The following is a 19649-nucleotide window of genomic DNA, read 5'->3' as shown; positions in this document are numbered from 1 at the left end:
CTAAATGATGAGAAGGAAGGGATACATCTTCCCAAAAAAGAATATTTCATTCTGGAGACACGATCAGTAGCCCTACATAAAAAATGCATTCGGCGCGACAGATGACGCTCACATACACACATAATTTGTGGCAACAAGCTTGAAAATTAAAAAACTACTGGCAGCCAGCGTTAAAAACAAACAAATGAACAAACAAAGAAAGAAAAACCCAAAACATTGTAATTCTTGCACCCATTTCTTTGTGAAGCGGGATTTTCTACAATGTTCTACTGCGGCGACCAAAACTAAGTTATGGTGGAAAGAAGACACAAATAACACACTTGTTTAGGGTTGCAGCATTTAAGTACTTTTCGAATTCCAAATCCGAATTGGATATCCAGTGTTCGGATTAAAACAATTACAAATCCGGAAGACCCAATATCACAGTTCCACTTAATTATGAAAATGTTTGTCGTTACAAACGTTCATACATTTTGTTTGGTCAACTTATTTAAACTGTGCTTAGCAGCGCACTCCTTTCCTCTCAAGACATTAGACTTTAAAAAAAGTTCCCACCATAAATTTTGGTCTATGAGACCAATTTGCTAAATGGCCTGAGAAAAGGGGGTCAGTAACCCGAGGTACTCTGTGCAGATGCCATCTCATCGGGGGATGATGAGGACGATACAGAGCGAACAGAAGACACAGGGGCGGACGGAGAACAGCTACGTGAGTATGGGAGGGATTGGAAAGCATGACCCCACCTCAATGAGTCATTTGCGTTTTGAGGACAGTTTTCTTTTAATTATTTTTTTACTTAGTGTGGTTGATTTGTTGGGAAGTTTAAATAGAGAGATGTTTCAGATTATTTTTTTTTTTTATGTGATCCAAATGAGAGAAAAACTTTGCTAAATTCTCAGAAATTGGGGTTCAATATGAACTTTGTCTCTCCTGCCACAAGTTACACTAATGTAGCTTATTGAGTTGATTATTGGACTCCAGACACTCATTATTAGAGTAGCAAAGAGAAAGTCAAAGAGAAATCTGTTTTGTAGCAGTGGCATTTGTACAAGCACATCTGGGAGTAGTAAGAATTAAAGTCATTTTAACTTTGACACCGGTGCTGATGAGTGAGAGATTGTTGAAGTAGATGGCTTGGTCTCACCATAGCAATGACAGCGATGCTATTTTTCAATTACAGTGCAGCATCACATTTCTTTGTTTATTCTTTCTTTATTTTTTAACTGAGGTTCTTATTGTGTCAACATAATAGGGAAATAAGAGGAAGTAGAATGACTTTATTCTGTTGGGTATAGTACTGGTAACACCGAAGCACAAATTTCCCTCCTCACATTCCTTTCTGGACTTATGCTGTGTACTCATGTGTACTAGAGGCTTCAGAGAATACACGGATTCCTGAAATTCCTTCAGCTTGTTCCGCAGGTAGCCAGGCCTCTATAGAAGGCATCCAGCTAGCCACTCAGTCAGCTGGGCTTATCTATTACAAAAGACAAACATCTGGACCTAGTTACCCTCACGATGGGCTGTGTGTTTGTTTGAGTGTGTCTGTACTATGTATGTGTATGAAAGTGGAGGTTTTGCCCAAGTATAACTGTGCTAGTAATGTGTTTATGGAGCCATATCACACACACATGTGATGCTGCACATGCGCGTGCACACACGTTAACGTTCAAAAACGAGCTGAAGGGAAGATGAGGGCTTCCACATCTTGTTAAAATTCTCCACACACAAAATGAGTGCTTCTCCACCTCCCTGTTTGGACTCACCATAATTGCCTGAAAACCATTAAATATGGGGGAGGATCTGAACAAGAACACTGCAAAATTGGGATAGGAGAAAAGATCCAGACACTTTGCTGGCAATAAACAGGTTGAAAACCAAAGGGCAGCTGTTCTGCCTGTACAGTTCCGTTTTCTTTGAATATAGAATACATTTTGTGACACCGTGACTGTGACGAGGAGCTTTGTCCTCCAGCTGAGTTTGCACGAGGCAGTGCCTTTTCATAGTTGTGGCTGTTTCTTTTTGCAAATCCAGAACATTTTGAACATCATAACACTGATTTACAGAAGAATAAATAAATAAATACTGACAGATAGTTTGTTTAGTTGGCAGCGGTAGCTTTGTGGAAGAGACACGAAGGAGCCTCTTCATGTGAGGGAAGCTGTCTTTGGGAGAAGGGTGGGTAACGCTGATGTCATGCAGAAGGCAAAGAGCCATGTGTTTGTCACAATTTTTCTGCTTGAGAGCTTCCTTCAGCACGCTTTACATCATCCGTCGCAGTTGGTGGACCTCCCCTTTAAAGAAAACTCACATGATCAGATTGTAAGGGGAAATAATAGCCAAGGAAAATCAATTTTTATGACACTAGGGAAGACTGAGCAGAATTAGTTGCAGAAAGTTAAAACCCGATTCAAACAAAAGGTGACTTTTCTCAGTTTTTGCAATAGATGGATACATCAATTTAAACAGCAATAATAAGGATAATAATAATGACTATTTTGTTTAAATACGAGCAGGCTTGAAGAACAGTTACCGACACAAGGACTATGCAAGGAAGAAACACACATTGGCTAATAGTGCAGCAGTCAGATAACCTGAGTTGACCATCCTCAGGTTAGCGTCCATGACTGCGGATCCAGATGCATTAGGGATGGAGAGAGCAGGGTGTCCCGGGCATCGCAGCAGTTGGCCATTTCATCCCGTAAGAGGTTGGAGGGTCATCATGTTTGAAGTGCTGCACCTCCGGACGGAGGGCATGGGAAAAAGCAGCGTTCACCTTTCATGTCATAGCTTCATCCTCCAACCTGGCTACCACTTTGAGGTCAGAGGTCATTTGGGTGAGACTGGAACTGTCTTCATCTAATCTGTGTGTGGGAATGGGAACACTGCTGACAAGGAGAGTGGAATTGAAGACAGTGAGGGGTAAAGATACCAACGAGAAAAGGGAGTAAGATAGCGAGAGTGAAGGGATACAAATGGAATGACTAATTATAGATGGGCACTTAGCATACAGTATGCTACCATCCAGGAAGTTTTCTTTCCAAATATGTGCTTATTGTCTATGTGTAAATACAAGAAGAAAAAAAAGACTGGACTTAAAAAGTATCAAAATTAATCGACAATTGATTTACAAATTATGTAATCTAGTAATTTGGAGTTATTGCTTAATTTAGTATTCTTCAAATCCTATAAATCCAGCGTCCCGACAGTAAATTTCTGTAGTCCTTCATGAAAGCAGAAAATTTTGGGGGTGGTTAATCAAAATAAGGTATCTGCAAGTATCTGCTTTAACTCTGAAAAACAATGGCAGCACTACATGCGATAAATAACTTTTAAAACCAGAATTTCTGCAAAATTCAGTTTCTTCAATGCCATTTAAACAGGCAGACAAACCAGAATAACCTCATTTGGGTTTTTAAAAACCAATCTGAAACAATTGAGTTACCCTTTGTCTCAACAGAATACATGTAAACGCAATCGGGCCAGCTACTCTGTGCATGCTCTAACCACACGGAATTTGGGGTCTCGATACAAATCATATGTGCGGCAATGCTGTTTATTTTGCCGAAGTGAGAGTGTTACATGGCTATTTTCTGAGGAGCCCAGCTTTAATATAGCGAGTTCTTCTTTGCATGTTAAGAAACAGGGTGAAACTCAAAACACTACAAAGAACTTCGCTTTGTGAGCAAGGGGGAAAAAATTACTTCGTTACTGTGGCGAGTGACATGAATATAGTGTTTTTGTATGACAGAAGAAAGTAAGGAGCCTATTTGCGCGATGACGTTGTCCGTGTGTCATGGTTTCAATTGGGGTAGCACAATTGCCAAAATACATACACTACTCCTTTGCTAAAGCATGTGAACGGACATATTCCAAATATTTCTGAAACTAGAATTTTGACATAACCCACCCAGTCGTTCTCAAATATGACCCTGGGGAACAGGCTTTGCTTTTGCTGTGTGAGGTATACAGTAATTGCACATCCACGGCACCTGGTGGCACTCTTTTTAGAAAAGTCTGTGCGGGTTATAAACTTCTTAAATTGCTGTCAAAATCAGCTCATTGTTTTTATTTTTTCTTCCGGTTTGTGTCATATTGCTTTATTATTATTATTATTATTATTGTTATTACTTTATTATTGTTATTGTTTATTATTGTTCAGGTTTTTATATTTTTCCAAACACTACCAGATAAGAAACATGCATATCACTTTATTATGAACAGTAATCAGAGAAAAACGGTTTTGCCAAATACTTGAGTGCTCAATTAAACGGTATCTGATCTTTTGATTGATTAGAAAAATCAAGAGTATCGATATTCAATAGATTATTGCTTTTAAAAAATATATATATTTTTGAAAGTGACAGCCCTATGCCTCTACATTGAGCCCATGGACCGTAATTATTTGTTTGAAGACAGTTGTAGACTTCTTAGTGGGAATTTCCTATGTTGTTTGGCGGTTATGCAAGAGAGGAAGTGATGGTGTGGAAGACCGTTTAGGTTGCCATTAAAACTTTCTCTTTTTCCTTCTGAGCTCCATCTGCTTTGGCAATCTTGCTCCCAGGTGCAGAGAGGATGAGGCGGGAGGGGTGCTGTGGACAAGATCTAGCTAGCTGCCTGCTCCACAGAAATGTGGAGAAACAAACAGCACAGTCAGCATGGCAGACAGATGTCAAAGAATCAATAGGATTTGATGATCTAATGAGGTCTTTTTTTGGTAGCGTCTATTTTCTCCTTTGACAACTCATAATTGTTTTATAAGGGCGATATGCATCTGTGGTCTGCATCCTGCCAAGTGACAGGCCCATAAAGAGGATCGCTATGGGAATTGGAGGAAGTGAAGAAAAAAAGTTGAATAAAATGGAGTTGAATGTTTTAGTCCAGTTAACCTCTTGGCAGTAGCCATGCACATTCTCCTGTAAAGCATTTTTTCCCCGATCTGGAAATTACTGAGGAGTTTTCAAGATGAAAGTGTGTTCTATTGTGCGCTGATGGGTTGTGTTATTAAGTCAGTGAGTTAATCAGTGTCATCAAGGTCTTTGCTGGGACGGTTGCTTTTTGAATTGGAGGAATGCCTGCTCTTGGCTCTCCTGCAGCTCCACTTATCAGCGTCTTGGTTCCTGAGGCCAATGAGTTAAAATTGACGACACGATTCAGGGATCTCAGTCTAAGCCAACACCAACTGTTGTCTGTTTTCAGGCCCCCCATACTGGACCTTGACTGCAAAGATGGAAAAGAAGCTGCATGCAGTGCCAGCTGCCAACACAGTCAAGTTCCGCTGTGCTGCAGGAGGCAACCCCCAGCCCAAGCTGCGCTGGCTCAAAAACAGCAAGCCTTTCCGCCAAGAGGACCGCATGGGAGGTTATAAGGTAGGACAAAGCTTCCAAATATCAAACTTGTATCTGTCACTGACGTCAGGCTTTCCGTTTTCCCTGCTATGGCCTTTCCAGCTATTTGTGATCATACTGATGAAGAGAGTTAAATTTGGTTTTCTCATCATTCTGAATGTCCTTTCACCTCATTTTCATGCTCCAATGAAGACAGAGGAAGCGAGGGCAGGTTTTCTGGTGTGAAATTGGAATTGCTCATCCTTGAGGTAGCTCTCACCAGGATACCTTGCAAAATCTCACAGTAGAACTCATTAGAGAACCAAGCATGGGACTATCCCCAAAGACAGTATTGAAAAATTAGGTCGTGTTAGGATTGAACTAAGAGACTGAAGTGCCTCAATCAGGGAAAACATGTTGCGCTTGCTTTGATTCATATGCAATTGCTGTATGATATTCCTTGTGATTCACTAAATGGTTAATGAATAACTGCAGGAGGTTTCTGTTGAGCCCGTGTATGACACAATTCTGCATGGTGTTGTGATTAAACTTAATTAGAACGAAACTTAATTAAAACTAATGAAGATCCTCCTCGGGAAGCAGAAAAAATTCTTTTGCAAACATGAAAGATTTGTTTGAGCGGTTATATGATTCAGACAATTACACACAAAAAATAGCCAGGTGAAAATGATACATTCTGCCTGTTAAATAAACCTTTCCTTTTTTTTTGTCAACAATTGTTAGACAAAGGCTTTACCTGAGCCCAACCCTGTGGCATAATCGCCCTCCCCTTTGTGTGATATGTAGGCTTGTCTCGCTTCAATCATTCTGTATGTGGACAGAAATCGTTTTTATTGTTGGTCGCTCATGTGGGTCCCATACCCTGATGCAACTCACTTAGCTCAGTGAGATAATAAAAATAAGTACTGAAAGTTGTTGTCATTTTACCTTGACCTTCAGTTATTTTTATTTCATTGGAATGCTTAAAAAGATTTGTCATCTACTTCTACCTTACTTTTGTTTCTCCGGGTTTGATTTTTGATCTGTGTGACTGCTATTTTCCTGTGCTGGTAACTCATTTTAAGCCCCTGACTTGCTTCCGCAGGTACGAAGTCAGCACTGGACCCTTATAATGGAAAGTGTGGTTCCATCGGACAAAGGCAACTACACTTGTGTGGTAGAGAATGAGTTTGGATCCATCAGCCACACCTACACCCTGGATGTTGTAGGTCAGTTGTGACAACACAAATATTAGTCCATGCTATTAACCTAAGGGCCAATGTTTCTCACGATAATGTGTGTTTGTGTGTGTGTGAGATTTAGTCAATTAGTTGATAATTTCTGAAATGTGTTGTTCAGGTAAGACTTACATTTTTCTTTAGTCAGTTAGAAGAAGCAAAACTTTGTAGTATATCATGTTATCACCTATTTAATGTAAATTAGGGATGCACTGATTTGACTGAAACTGAAAATAAGAAGAGTTTGTCCGAAAACCAAAAAAAAACAAAAAACAAAAACAAAAAAAAACCGAAACCATACTCTTTTATACATCGCCTTGTGGCAGCCAATTGACTTCAGAAATGTACTGTAACATCACATGCAACATCCTCCAAACGGCAGGTTTATTCTATTATTTATTCTATTATTCTATATTTTGATGAATTGACATACAGTAATTCCTCGTTTTTTGCGATTAATAGGGGACCCCCCCCCTCCCACGCAACAAGTGAAAAACCACAAAGTAGCATCGCTGTGCATAAATAAATTGTGTGAAATATGTTTAGTGAAATCCTCCGTACCTTTCTTTCCCACTCCACGTTAGGATTGAGCGCGGGAGTACCGCATTGCATTATGCCTGCTTTGAGGTGATGGTCCTTTGGAAAAAAAAAATCTGTGATGTAGAAGCCATGATAGTAGAGGCGCAAACTAGTGAAGGTTCACTATACCAACCACTAGAATGGAAGATGCAAGCCGAAAATTTTGCCGGACCAAAAATTCTGGTGCATAACTTATGAAAATACACTTTTAATGATCAGTGACCTTTTTGAACAGGTTCCAATGAAGATAAATAGACTGAATACGACTCTGGTGTAGCATGGAATCATTATTTTTATTACAATTATTTTTTTTGTGTTACTAAGTCAGGATCACACCGAATGCTTGGGTCAGCACTACTACACTGATCAAACTTGGTCAACCCTTCTTAATGACCTTTGGAGCCCACAAAGCAAAGTATTTTTCTGCTGAGTTTGTAGAATCAATAGTCGGCAGCACAACAGTAGGATAATGGCTGAGGATCAATGTGAGCATGCATGTTAGGGTGCAGGCTGTCTCTTGTTAGTACTCGCTCGAATCGCTTACAAGTAATCACATGGACTCACTTATCTGACTGAAAAGGTCAATAATCCACAAACGGGCTGATGTTCAGCGACAGATGTTTGATCCACACAAGATGTTTACGGGTCCACTGCTCACTATACTCTGTTCTGCAGACAAATATTACCCTACTTATTATTGTCCTGAACAGACCCGAGCACGTTTGCTTCCAGTCGTGTTTGTGTATTTTACCAAATGGAGATTCATTACCTGAAGGTTGCTGCACAATCAGTGCATAGACAAACGCACATAAATACACACTCTGACTCCCTAATTCAGGCCCCCTGCTCTAGTTGACTCTGCAGTAAGCCAAAGCTGTGCTTTGGACTGCATATTTCTGTTTTTGTTCAGTTTTATAGCCAAGCAGTAAAGACTCTAAACGTTCCACAGCGACTGCCCCCTGCAACCTCTTGCTTCATTTTACTTCTTTATAATGTGGTGCACGAAGGGAGAGCAGGGGCTTTGGAACAGAAAAGGAGGGGAACGGACAGAAAAGTGTGCTCTTATCAGTGTTTTTTTCCAAATGACCCACAAGATTGGTTGTTAATACAAGGCAAAACTCGTAACTTCTGGCTCAGATTGGCCCTGTGAAGAAAGGACAGCGGTTGGATAACCATGAGTGGACACGCATCATGAAAAGATGCACATGGGGAGTCAAAAGAGAGTCTCGGTGGCCCTCGGGCATTTTGACAGGTTCTTCTTGCCGTGCTTGAGTTCCTGCTCAGGTCATCACATTCAAAATCGGCCTACTATTAGCTGATAGCTATATGAAAAGTCCTCTTTTACTTCCTACGGTATATGGACTAAATTATAAAAGTATTTCCTGTCATTTTGCTTGAGAGCGGACATTCTGTATCGATTTAGCTTTATGTCTGAATTGACGTCTTCCTTTCCCTCAGTATTGCTCTCTTGTGTAACGGATAGGATGTCTTGCCAATGACTCCTGTCATATTCCGGTAGAGTGTATTTCCACAGGACATTAAATGGTGAGAAATTATTATGTTTCGCCAAATAATTTTTATTGTCGCTTGCAGTTTTACATTTACATTGGGACAAGAGTGACTCTAGTCTCCCTTGCTATATCTGTTAAAAGAAGCAAAAATGCAGAGTTCTAGACCTCCTTAGTTATCTTGTATGCCACTGAACTTACCTTGAGGCGTCGTTTGAAAAAGGCAATGCAGTGCCTCAGGCTGAGTGATGTCATTCCATGTGAATGCGTGTGTGTGTGTGTGTGTGTGTGATGGCAGCGAGTGGTTGCTGTCAGTGTGGGGGTTGGTGAGCTCCTCAGCACGCTTGTGGCGGCCCGGTGCAGTTTGAAAGGGAGCATTGTTCAACAGGTCTCGCTCTGTTTGGATTTGCAGTCCAAATGTTTGCCTGCAGAAGAATGCAAGATAGCAGGACATATGTGGGGGTGCTGTGAAGGTGTTTCACTTTCCAACACACATGCAAGCGTAACTCTTCAATTGCCATGCCGTTTAAACGCCTAGTTTTATGGAAGTCCTCCTCCAGCATGAATTCCTTTAAGGATATATGGCCATGTCTTTGTATTATATGAGGCCTCCAAATTATTCCCCGATAAGAGGACAGGAGTCATGTTTCTGCTTGTCCAGATTTACCAGGAAATCTTTGGACACAAAAGTCAGGAAGTCCTGGAGATACTGTAATCGTTAAAATGAAATGAACAATCTAAAGATGTTTACCATCTGGTTTCAAGACATTTTACTTGATGATAGCCATTCCCACCAGGTTGAACAGTTCTAGTCGCGTGTGCTTCCACTGCAAGCTATGTGGGTGGGATGACAATATTTGTGTCAGCAGTGTAAGAAGTGTGACCTACTAATTATTCAACAAAGAAAAGGAACGGCTTACAATCAGAACAACAATGGAGTACTTCTCGTATTTGTGTACAGTACTGTAAAATCCAATTTTTCACCAGCCCGTAGAGTTCAAAACTGAAACTAAACAAGATAAGATTTGTTTTTGGTTGGAATGAAATTTGAGGCTTTGTATTTGTTGTTGTCTACACACACCTGTTCAATTGTTAGTTTTTTTTTGTTAAGTGAGAAACTGAGATGGCGATAAATTGTCCCATTATTAATATGACCTGTACAACTCCAGTGATTACAATGTTCTTTTGCTTTGGACACTGGAAATAGAACAATATGAAAGCAATGAAACAATGTGGTGTACTTACTTTTTTCAAGTTAGGATGTGGCTTTGTTGAGGATTGATCAAATTCAAACATGCTAAATGGGAGTCAGGACACACCTGTCACCATTCCGAGGGCCACTGATATATTTACATTTTAGGTGGTCTAGTAAGCTTTTCCTGTAATTGTGCTTGTTTTCTAGAAGGAACCTGAAAATATTGTGCTAAGACTGACGGCTAATTTGAAACACAATTCACAGCTGCAAAAAAAATAAAAAATACAATTATATATATATATATATATATATATATATATATATATATATATATATATATATATATATATATATATATATATATATATATATATATATATATATATATATAGTAGTCAATGAGTTTGAAAATACTCCTTTTGGTCTATTTTTTTTTTTTTTTATAACCGATAAAGGGTGTGTATACTTTTCATATCCACTGTATTTTGTGTATGTCTGTCTAGTTGGGTTTGAACTAATAAGCACCTTCCTTTTATGCAGAGCGGTCCCCCCACCGGCCCATTCTTCAAGCTGGTCTGCCAGCCAACACGTCTGTCTATGTTGGAGAAGATGCCCGCTTTGTCTGTAAAGTGTACAGCGACGCGCAACCTCATATCCAATGGCTGAAGCATATCACTCAGAATGGCAGTCGCTATGGTCCCGATGGGCACCCTTATGTCAAAGTGCTGAAGGTACGACGACGTATGCATTCTTATTTGATTGATATTATTCTCCCTTTTTTAACCAGTGCTCCACCATTGGCTGTGAAAAACTAATGATGACATTCCCACCTCACCTTTATGTTATATTAGCAGGTCTTACAGTATCTATTGTGGCTCCTGATAACTTCTTCCTCTTCTCACTTTTGCAGTTTAAAGAAGCCTTTGTTATGATGTTTGCATGTCTATTAGGGATGGGATGAGATCTTTTATGTCGAGATCTTGTGAGATGCCAATGAGATTTGTCGGCATGAGATCACAGGTTGTAGGGCTACAAGTGCAATGCAATACACAGCATAATGCGCTGACTGTAAAACATGCCGCGCTTCATAAAAAAAAAAAATATATATATATATATATATATATATATATATATATATATATATATATATATATATATATATATATATATATATATATATATATATATATATATACACAGTTGGTGATTCATTATTAAGTGGAAATTTGTTTTTGGTCCTCTGTGTTTAGAGTTGTTTTTCACCAAACAAAACAAATGTTTGTTTTTAAAGAGAATATCTATTTACTCAATAGAGGCAAGCCTATAGGAGAAATCACTTAATACTTTCAAAGTATAGTTTGGTTTTCCAGTTGAAGAAATGAATGGTAAAATATTGTCGTATCAAATAGACACTGTTTGGAAACACTGCAAAAAAAAAAAAAAACATTACGCCAAGCTATGTGCCTTAGGTTAAACCAGCTCAGCTGCAGCTAAAAAATGAGCTTGTCACAAAAGTCTACATTTGCATGCTAGCTTTTTAATTTTCTTGCAGTCTTTGCAATAAAAAGAACAATTTTAAAACTAGAAAATTTAAAGTGGGCATTATTCTTAGGTTAGAAATGTTGCCAAACTCTCATCTCATCTCCTTGTAGACTCAACCTCCTGAGACATCTGGTCGCATGGGATTTGTGTTTCGTCCCATCCCTAACATTTGTATGTTTCTGTTGTTGATTTCTCATAATGTGTGGATTTCAGCGTTCAGGCATTAACAGCTCCAACGCTGAGGTGCTCAACCTCACCAACGTGACCCCGGAAGATGCCGGAGAGTATATCTGTAAAGTCTCCAATTATATAGGGGAAGCCAGCCAGTCAGGATGGCTGACTGTCATCCCAGGTAACCCAAAGAGCTGACCGGCCTTCTCGCCTCCCCTGGTGTGGTTTCCTGGGCTTCAACCCTGACCTGCTGTTTTGTGGCGGTCCTATTGGGGGTCTCTTGGTGATCCGGGCTCCTCAACATTGTCTCTCCTCTAATGCTCCAAGTTTGTATTGCAGCCGCTGGGAATTGCTCACCCTTGGAAGCATTGAGCGGAGCTGCCTACTGAAACACTAAAATTGTCACAGCCAACACATTTGTTATCTATCTCTTGTCTTGTATGCTGTGTCAATACATAGTGTGTGTAGCAGTTCTCTCCTTGCTCTCTGTTTGTGTGTGTGCATGTGCCTGGTCTAATGTAGGCATTAGACTGGCCTCTAGTTATACTGTGGTTCTTTGGTATGGCTATGGAATGTTTTATCTTGTTATGTATTTGCTCTTAATTTCACGTTTTGGTGTATTGGGTTCTTTATTGGTCTTTTGTTCATCCCGCATCTCTACCGTGTTTCACCCACCTGATAACTTTGCTGTAGATGGGAATTCAACGTTGGACACCACAATCTTATTTCTCTTTGGTGCTTTGGGTCTCACTTTATTTCTCCCCTCTGCCCCCCCCCCCCCCCCCCCATCTTTCCTATGTGACCCTGCTTTACACCCCACCCCCCACCCCCGCTCTTATCATCTACCCTCTCCTTCTTCTTTTCCACATCCTCCTTCTTCCTCTCTCCAGACCGCGGGTGTAAACACCACAGATAAGGAGATAGAAGTTCTCTACTTGCCCAATGTAACATTTGAACATGCTGGGGAGTATACGTGCTTGGCGGGTAATTCTATTGGGATCTCCTATCACACTGCTTGGTTGACGGTGCTTCCAGGTAAATACACTGTTTGCTGTCCTCGCCTTCTATTTTCCCCAACAACATAGTCCAACATGATTTGGATTTTGTGGTTTCATTGGTCTCCAAGGCAGGTCTTCCCCACTGGAGCAGAAGGCACATAGTTCAAATATTCGATTACTCAGATGAACTTGCATGGTCGTAACACAAAAGATGGCGTCATGCAAGAGCAACAAGGGGCATATATTCTTTAATATGATCTAGAATGGAAAGCTATTGAGAGCTCCAAGCAGATAAGAGGGTCGTTTGCAGACAAATTATTATAACTCGGGGACGGAAGTGGATCTCCCAGAGCAGCTTGAGTGCCTCCAGACTCCAAAGGGACGATTTGTCTCCCACCTTCTTCTGTCAAATCTCCCTTCCTCTTGGAAGAAAGCACTTCGGTGCCAAATATAACTCCATTTTCACTCTTTTCCTGGCTCTGATAATTGTCATCTTTTTGAGTCTTTATTTCTATTTGAAATAAAGAGTGGAAGTTAAAGCTCATTTTATGCATGGAATTTGGCTTTACTTTCTAGATTATCAGAGCCCAAACTCATGTTATGAAACAAAACGTCATGTACAGTATGTGAGTGCTGGTTGTGTTTATTGATCAAGTTTGTTCATGCTTTTTCCGTTCACTGCAGCACACCAAACCAATTACATTATTATGCTTCAGGGTCATAGCATCAAATGCAGCCACCAACAAGCAGCAAGTGCCACTAATGTTAAATAACTACTCTAATATTTTTTGTTTGAACAAACAATACACATTCTTAGCCATAGTTGAGCTGTTGAGCCATAACAAAACAACTATTAAGCCTTCAGTGAAAAGAAGAAAACAAGATACGATGCATTTATGGTAGTCACGTCAAAATAACATCAATAAAGGTTATAAATAGACTTTGATCAGGATGATCAGGATTTTTGGGGTTCATCATGATCACCGATCAGTGAGTTTTCAAAATCACCAATCCGAGCGACAAGTTTGGACAAGATGCGTTAATAAATAACTTGTTAAATTCTTGCTTATAAATGGTTAGACTGTTAATAGAGTATCATATAATATTTATAAAATAAAGCATTTTTGCAATACTATAACAATCATTCCTAAAACTATAAAATCAACAGTCAGCCTAGTGCAGTCTTGCGCTGCAAAACATTAATTCAACGTATAATTTGCGAAACAGATCAGACATTGATCGCTCGGTAAATTATGACATGAAAGCCGATTTTGCAGCAAATCACGATCCAATCAATCATGGTCAAGCTGATCAGATCAGCATAAAGTCTAAAAATGGACACTTTTATATTCATTTACACTTATACAACTATAACAAACCAAGACATCGTGTGAGTCACGATTCAGACATTTTTCCACTAAACATTTTTCATTTCATTGTGGCCTTAATACATTTAAAAAAATTTACTCTGGTAGTACAGTGTTCCCCCATTTGATGGCCATTACACAAACATAAATTGTGTGTATGAAATTGGGTTCATAAAACCTTACCTACCCTTCTTCCCCATGCCCAGTAGTCTAACGGTAGTACGGAGACTGAACAGGCATTTGCCTCTTTTTAGGCACAGACATTATTTTCTTTTACAACATAGCAGTGGTCTAGTTTTAAGCAAGAGTGCCTTTATTTGTGGCTTAACAAGAGAGAACATTAACAGGCTGTTTAGACTGGTTCAGACTGAGCGTGGGCGTGTTATTGCAGTACATCGAATAGGCTCCGCTGTAAAGCAGTCACAATAAGTGCTGTAAACATATGTGTGTGTGTGTGTGTGTGTGTGTATATATATATATATATATATATATATATATATATATATATATATATATATATATATATATATATATATATATTTTTTTTTTTTTTTTTAACAAAAATGCAAAGCACTGAAGCCACAAAAATTGAAGGACAAAGAGGCTAGGGAACATTGTAGTTGTTAACCACTCTATTATTCTCAACTATATCCACCAGCAACCTCCTCCTTTGGGTATGTTGTATGTTTTTGAGCCCAAATGGATGTTAATTGACTTCATATTGCATAAAATATACATAATAAAAAAAAATGAACATTTGAGGTTCCAAGTGTTAATAGAGCAGCTCATCTATGAAGCGCAAACACATCTTCATGCGTTCATGTCTTGCACTCTTTGGTGTGTGAAATGAAGCGAGGCATGTGTTGTCTTTTTCTTGTTGTGCGCATATTAGCTCCTCTCTCCTGCGGTACACTTGGCATGCTGCTACCTGGAGAAGAGAGAGTGTTTCGTTAAGATTGCTGGTGATTACATTTACATGAATCACCCCTAAAGCATCCGTGTCTATGTTGTTCTGTGTGTGGAGATTCGAATGAAGAACATCTATGTGCAACAATGTGTAAAGTGTGTGTAAGCACTTTCCTTTAACCAAACAATCTCTGTTTCACTGTCCCCTCTTGACTTTCATTAGCCGAAGAGAAAAACGTGGAGCCCCTGTCTCCCGATTATGTGGAGATCGCCATTTACTGCGCCGGCGTCTTCCTAATTGCCTGTATGGTGGGCATTGTGGTGGTGTGCCGAATGAGGAACACGGCCAAGAAACCCGACTTTAGTGGCCAGCCTGCAGTTCACAAACTGAGCAAACAGATCCCGCTGCGCCGCCAGGTAACAGAAAGTAGATAAAGAGTTCTATGGCATTTAACACCTCTAGAGGAGCACAACAGACACACAAAACAAGACCGAAATATTGTTTTACAATAAAAATCATTACGCGTGGTTGGAAATATTTAAATACACATTATAAATCCACATTTAAAAATCTTTACTTCGAACCACGTGTTTAAAAACGACTTTCTAAGGCAAGACAACTCTACTGTGAATTTGTGTCGAGTCATGCTTTTCCTTCAATTGAAATGACAAAGGCACCAAAAAGTTTGGTGAACCCTGCAGAGTGGATCCTGCGTAAAGGTAAGGTGAGGGCGAAAAGGGAAAACAAGAAGCACGGAAGACTGCTTATCTCACATTCTTGGTGTTCACTTCTTCACTGTACTCAAAGCAGATTCATATCAAAGAAGATAAGAGAGGAACTTCTGAAATCAAGCATATTAATATGCTGTTTGTGCTACCATGACTGATAATAATCAGTACAGCACTTAAATGATTTTTGAACCTTGATAGTGGTGATCAGCCGATCTGGTTGTACCCATAGGTGTCGGCTGACTCCAGTGCTTCCATGAACTCAAACACGCCGCTCGTACGAATCACCACTCGGCGAAGTTCTGCGCATGATGACCCGATCCCTGAGTATGACCTTCCTGAGGATCCACGGTGGGAATTTGCCAGAGACAGGTCAGAGAGTTGATGATTGTCCTCTTTGTCTGAATATAAGTCTTATTTATTAAACTTCTGTTTTCCTGCTCGACTTAATCGCATTGGATGTTGTGAACCACAAATTATGTACAGAATGCTTTATTATTCTTGAAAGTAATCACTGCAGATAATGTAAAGATATACTAAATGTACTTACTAATTTGAAAGTTTTTTTTTTTTTACTACCTTTTTACATTTAAAAACATGTTTTTCCACTTGCTGTAGACTGAAAATGACATCACATGTGCTTGGCTCAGGTAATATCCAATTATAGCTCACTGGTGTTATAAAGGTATAATGTGTACATGAAAAATAATTTAGCTATCAAAACTATTCATTGAATCCCAAAGACATATTTTTACATTTTTTGAGTTGTCTGTACATTTAATTCCAGGTAGTTATTCATATTTTTTTTTTTTTCAAAGATTTTCAAGTGTTTGGCGGTAGGATTTGAAAATGGCTAGTACTACATTAAGGGATTAAGCAATGTGGGAATAGATTAATTTACTACTTATTTTAAGCTTAGTTTAGGGTAATTGATTACTTTAGCACTTGTTACCTAAAGTAATCAGTTACTTCAGTACTTAATTATCTAACAGTAGCAATTACTTTAGAAATGAATTAGATAAAGTAGTCTATTACCTTAGTACTGAATTACCTAAAGTACTCAATTACTTTAGTGGTTAATTATCTTTATAGCCAAACCCTTGATGAAAATGGAAAACTGAGGCAAGATGACACATAAAAAGAGAGAGAGAGAGATACTGTATATATATATATATATATATATATATATATATATATATATATATATATATATATATATATATATATATATATATATATATATATATATATACTGTATATATATATACTGTATATATATATATATACTGTATATATGTTTTAATATAATATATTATGGAATAAAATGGAAGCAAAGAGTGAAATTTTCTTAAGGCTGAATTGATGGCTTTTACATTTGTGTTTGGGCCTTTATACTGGTCTTGTCACCCAATGCCTGAGGGATCATGTTGAAATTGCAGAATGCTGAGGAATGCAAACATTTGCGGCTTGTGCGGAGGAAAAAAATAACATCAATTATGTGTGGCTGTATGGACAGAATGGTGGCCATTGAGTGTGGCGAGCGTGTGGAGACAGATAGGGGATTGTGTTACTGTGGCAGGCTGCTGGCCTCAGGTCCCGAGTCTTTCTCGGCCTGCAGTGAGAGTTTACATGGCCAAGTTGTTGAGATTTATGGGTGGGACCAACACTTGTCAATCAAAAAAAAAAAAAAGAAAAGAAGGAAAAGTAATTACAACCAAAACATGCCGATATTGTCATTGGAAAAATCTTAAATCTACTTTCTTCTATTTTTTTCACTATTCACCCACACGTAAATCCCACTAAAAGCTTCATGTGTGAACGATGCTTAACTGTAAGATTTACAGTAACAATAGGGTATACCAAACATAGGTAATTACATTTCAACGTGGAACTGTAGTGAGGCCGGCCAGTGTGGCAGCGTCTTGGCAACAGTCCACCCGTCCCAAGTTAATGTGTCTGGGCTGAGGGAGCTTGCCTAATGGCACAACTAAGTGTACATTAGCATTTGCCAAAGCATTCGAAACAGTCTTAAAGTGAGTGCCTTCCACCGGGATTTATCAGGCTTTTTGCCATGTCCACCTGCAGACAATGTGAAAATAAAGCATTCACCATTGTCTGATGGAACCTGCACGAAGTGACGCAATACGTGTATTGCAATATTATGTTCAGTATCCAATATATCGCGTATCGCTTTTGAAATGCCTTATTTTCACAGTATTTTGTTTTTTTAAATCGATCCGCTCCAGAGTGGCTTTCGTATCATGAGTTTTTGTCACATGATGAATCGTGGTTTGCATGCAGTAAATCATTCCAAGCGCTTCAAAAACACCACATTAAATGTTACTATATGTTACCTTTCTAGTGAGGCTACTTGGCAGCAGTGGAGGAGGGGAAACAGCAGAAAAAGAAAACTTAATGATACGAGGATAACGTTTCCTTTGTTTCAGACTTTGTGGTCATATTTTGGGCTTCATTCTCCTCACCGTCAGAGTGTTCAAGTCATCCGTAGTAATTTCCAGACATTATCCAGACATAATCCGTTAACAAGCAGTAAAATCATATGTTGCGTTTAAATGGGAATTTTGTTTTTCAATTTTTTAGTTTATATTTTTATATGCCCAGTGATTTATTATTATAAATTATTTATATTTTAGATTTTAACAATAGATTTCTCCTTGGTTTTTGTAGGGTTTTTTATTTTTTTTCCCCACCAACGTGGGTAATGTCACAGATCTGTTTGTTTATGGGTGAAGAGCACTTTCACCAGTATCCTGTGCTGGCACGTGTGGCAAAGTGCTAGCTCTGTATACCTGCAACATCAGTGCCATCTGAAAGAGTATACTTACTCTAACTGCTGGGGAAACCTTTACATAGTCAAGGGCATGCTTGAAAAAAATCAGAACTAGCTATTACAACAGTCTTTGAAATAAAATGTGTTTTATTTGATAATTTTATCCGCAGGTTGACCCTGGGCAAACCACTGGGTGAGGGCTGCTTCGGTCAAGTTGTAATGGCAGAAGCTCTTGGCATTGACAAAGACAAACCCAAAGAGGCTGTAACCGTTGCTGTCAAAATGCTGAAAGGTGAGTGGTTCCCGCGGTACTGAATTTGTATCTATAAATGCCTAACTTGGACCAAAAACCTGACTCTAAAAATGCCGGTATCCAACTTCAACTGTGTATGTGGAAAACTTGAGAGCATTTTGAGAGTTCATTGCAGGCCGAAGAGGAGTCATTATTATTTGTTATTGGTGCTCGCCGAACGACACCTATGGGGATGGCGGGTCGGCTAGGTAAGGGTTAGAAGTGGTCACATAGCTGACCCCAGAGCGGCAGCTGTCTGGAGCTCATTCAGCACCCGCACAAAGACGCGAGTCACACCGTTATTAATGAAAGCGGCAGCAAAAGTGGGCTAAAGCAGCAGAGCGACCTTTCCTATAGAAACTGGCTCTTTCGTTAAGCTCATGTTGCCGAGGAATGCAGGCAATGCCATTCTAGCTGTGCGGATACAACCGCTCTCCTATGAAAAGTGAGCTTGAGCAACAGATAATGAATCCAGATTGAGCATCTTTAAATCATTCCTTTCTCCTCCCCCACTGGCACCGAAACGATGCTCCCGTAGTCTGCGCGATTAGCTCCCCTCGGTGTTGTAACTTTAGTCCGCATTGTCTGTCAGCTGCATTTAATCAAAGCCTATTACAAAACAAGGTACTGTCTGACCGGCTGACAATGAGCTCTGAGTCAAGGGTTAGAAGGAAGGCAGGGCGTAGGCGTGTTTGTTTTCCCTGAGCATCTTTTTGATTATTCTGCTTCCACTTTTTAGACGACGCCACCGAAAAGGACCTGTCTGACCTGGTGTCAGAGATGGAAATGATGAAGATGATTGGAAAACACAAGAACATCATCAATCTGTTGGGGGCCTGCACGCAAGATGGTAAGCAAAACGGAAACGAAGTTTGTTTCCACTTCTTATTCAAAGCTCTTTTTCTTTAGTGGGGTGATTGAGTGTTTTGTTTTTGTTTTGAACTTTGGTTTTATGCTTTTAAGTTTGTCTTTTGTTTATTGCTGGACTGTGAAGGACTTTGACATG

The 19649-nt window shown here is 39.4% G+C and overlaps 1 protein-coding gene across 6 annotated transcripts in view; it reads left to right on the top strand.

Moving 5' to 3' along the window:
* Window positions 1-19649, top strand: part of fgfr2 (fibroblast growth factor receptor 2) — a 41140-nt gene that overhangs the window by 9090 nt on the left and 12401 nt on the right. For 2 of the 6 annotated variants that reach the window (XM_088420895.1, XM_088420899.1), the window contains 9 exons: window positions 634-708; window positions 5200-5369; window positions 6433-6556; window positions 10388-10578; window positions 12451-12595; window positions 15055-15255; window positions 15794-15932; window positions 18522-18643; window positions 19383-19493. In XM_088420895.1, coding sequence (XP_088277021.1) covers window positions 634-708; window positions 5200-5369; window positions 6433-6556; window positions 10388-10578; window positions 12451-12595; window positions 15055-15255; window positions 15794-15932; window positions 18522-18643; window positions 19383-19493 — 1278 coding nt within the window. Of the gene's footprint in view, window positions 1-633; window positions 709-5199; window positions 5370-6432; window positions 6557-10387; window positions 10579-11602; window positions 11742-12450; window positions 12596-15054; window positions 15256-15792; window positions 15933-18521; window positions 18644-19382; window positions 19494-19649 lie in introns of all 6 variants that reach the window. The other 4 variants (XM_088420897.1, XM_088420898.1, XM_088420896.1 and 1 more) reach the window with 4 other exon arrangements.

Source organism: Hippichthys cyanospilos, chromosome 8 (genome assembly GCF_059441005.1).
Source record: "Hippichthys cyanospilos isolate Australia breed blue-spotted pipefish chromosome 8, RoL_Hcya_1.0, whole genome shotgun sequence".
NCBI classification, from domain to species: Eukaryota; Metazoa; Chordata; class Actinopteri; order Syngnathiformes; family Syngnathidae; genus Hippichthys; species Hippichthys cyanospilos.
This window is presented reverse-complemented; position numbering and strand designations above follow the sequence as displayed.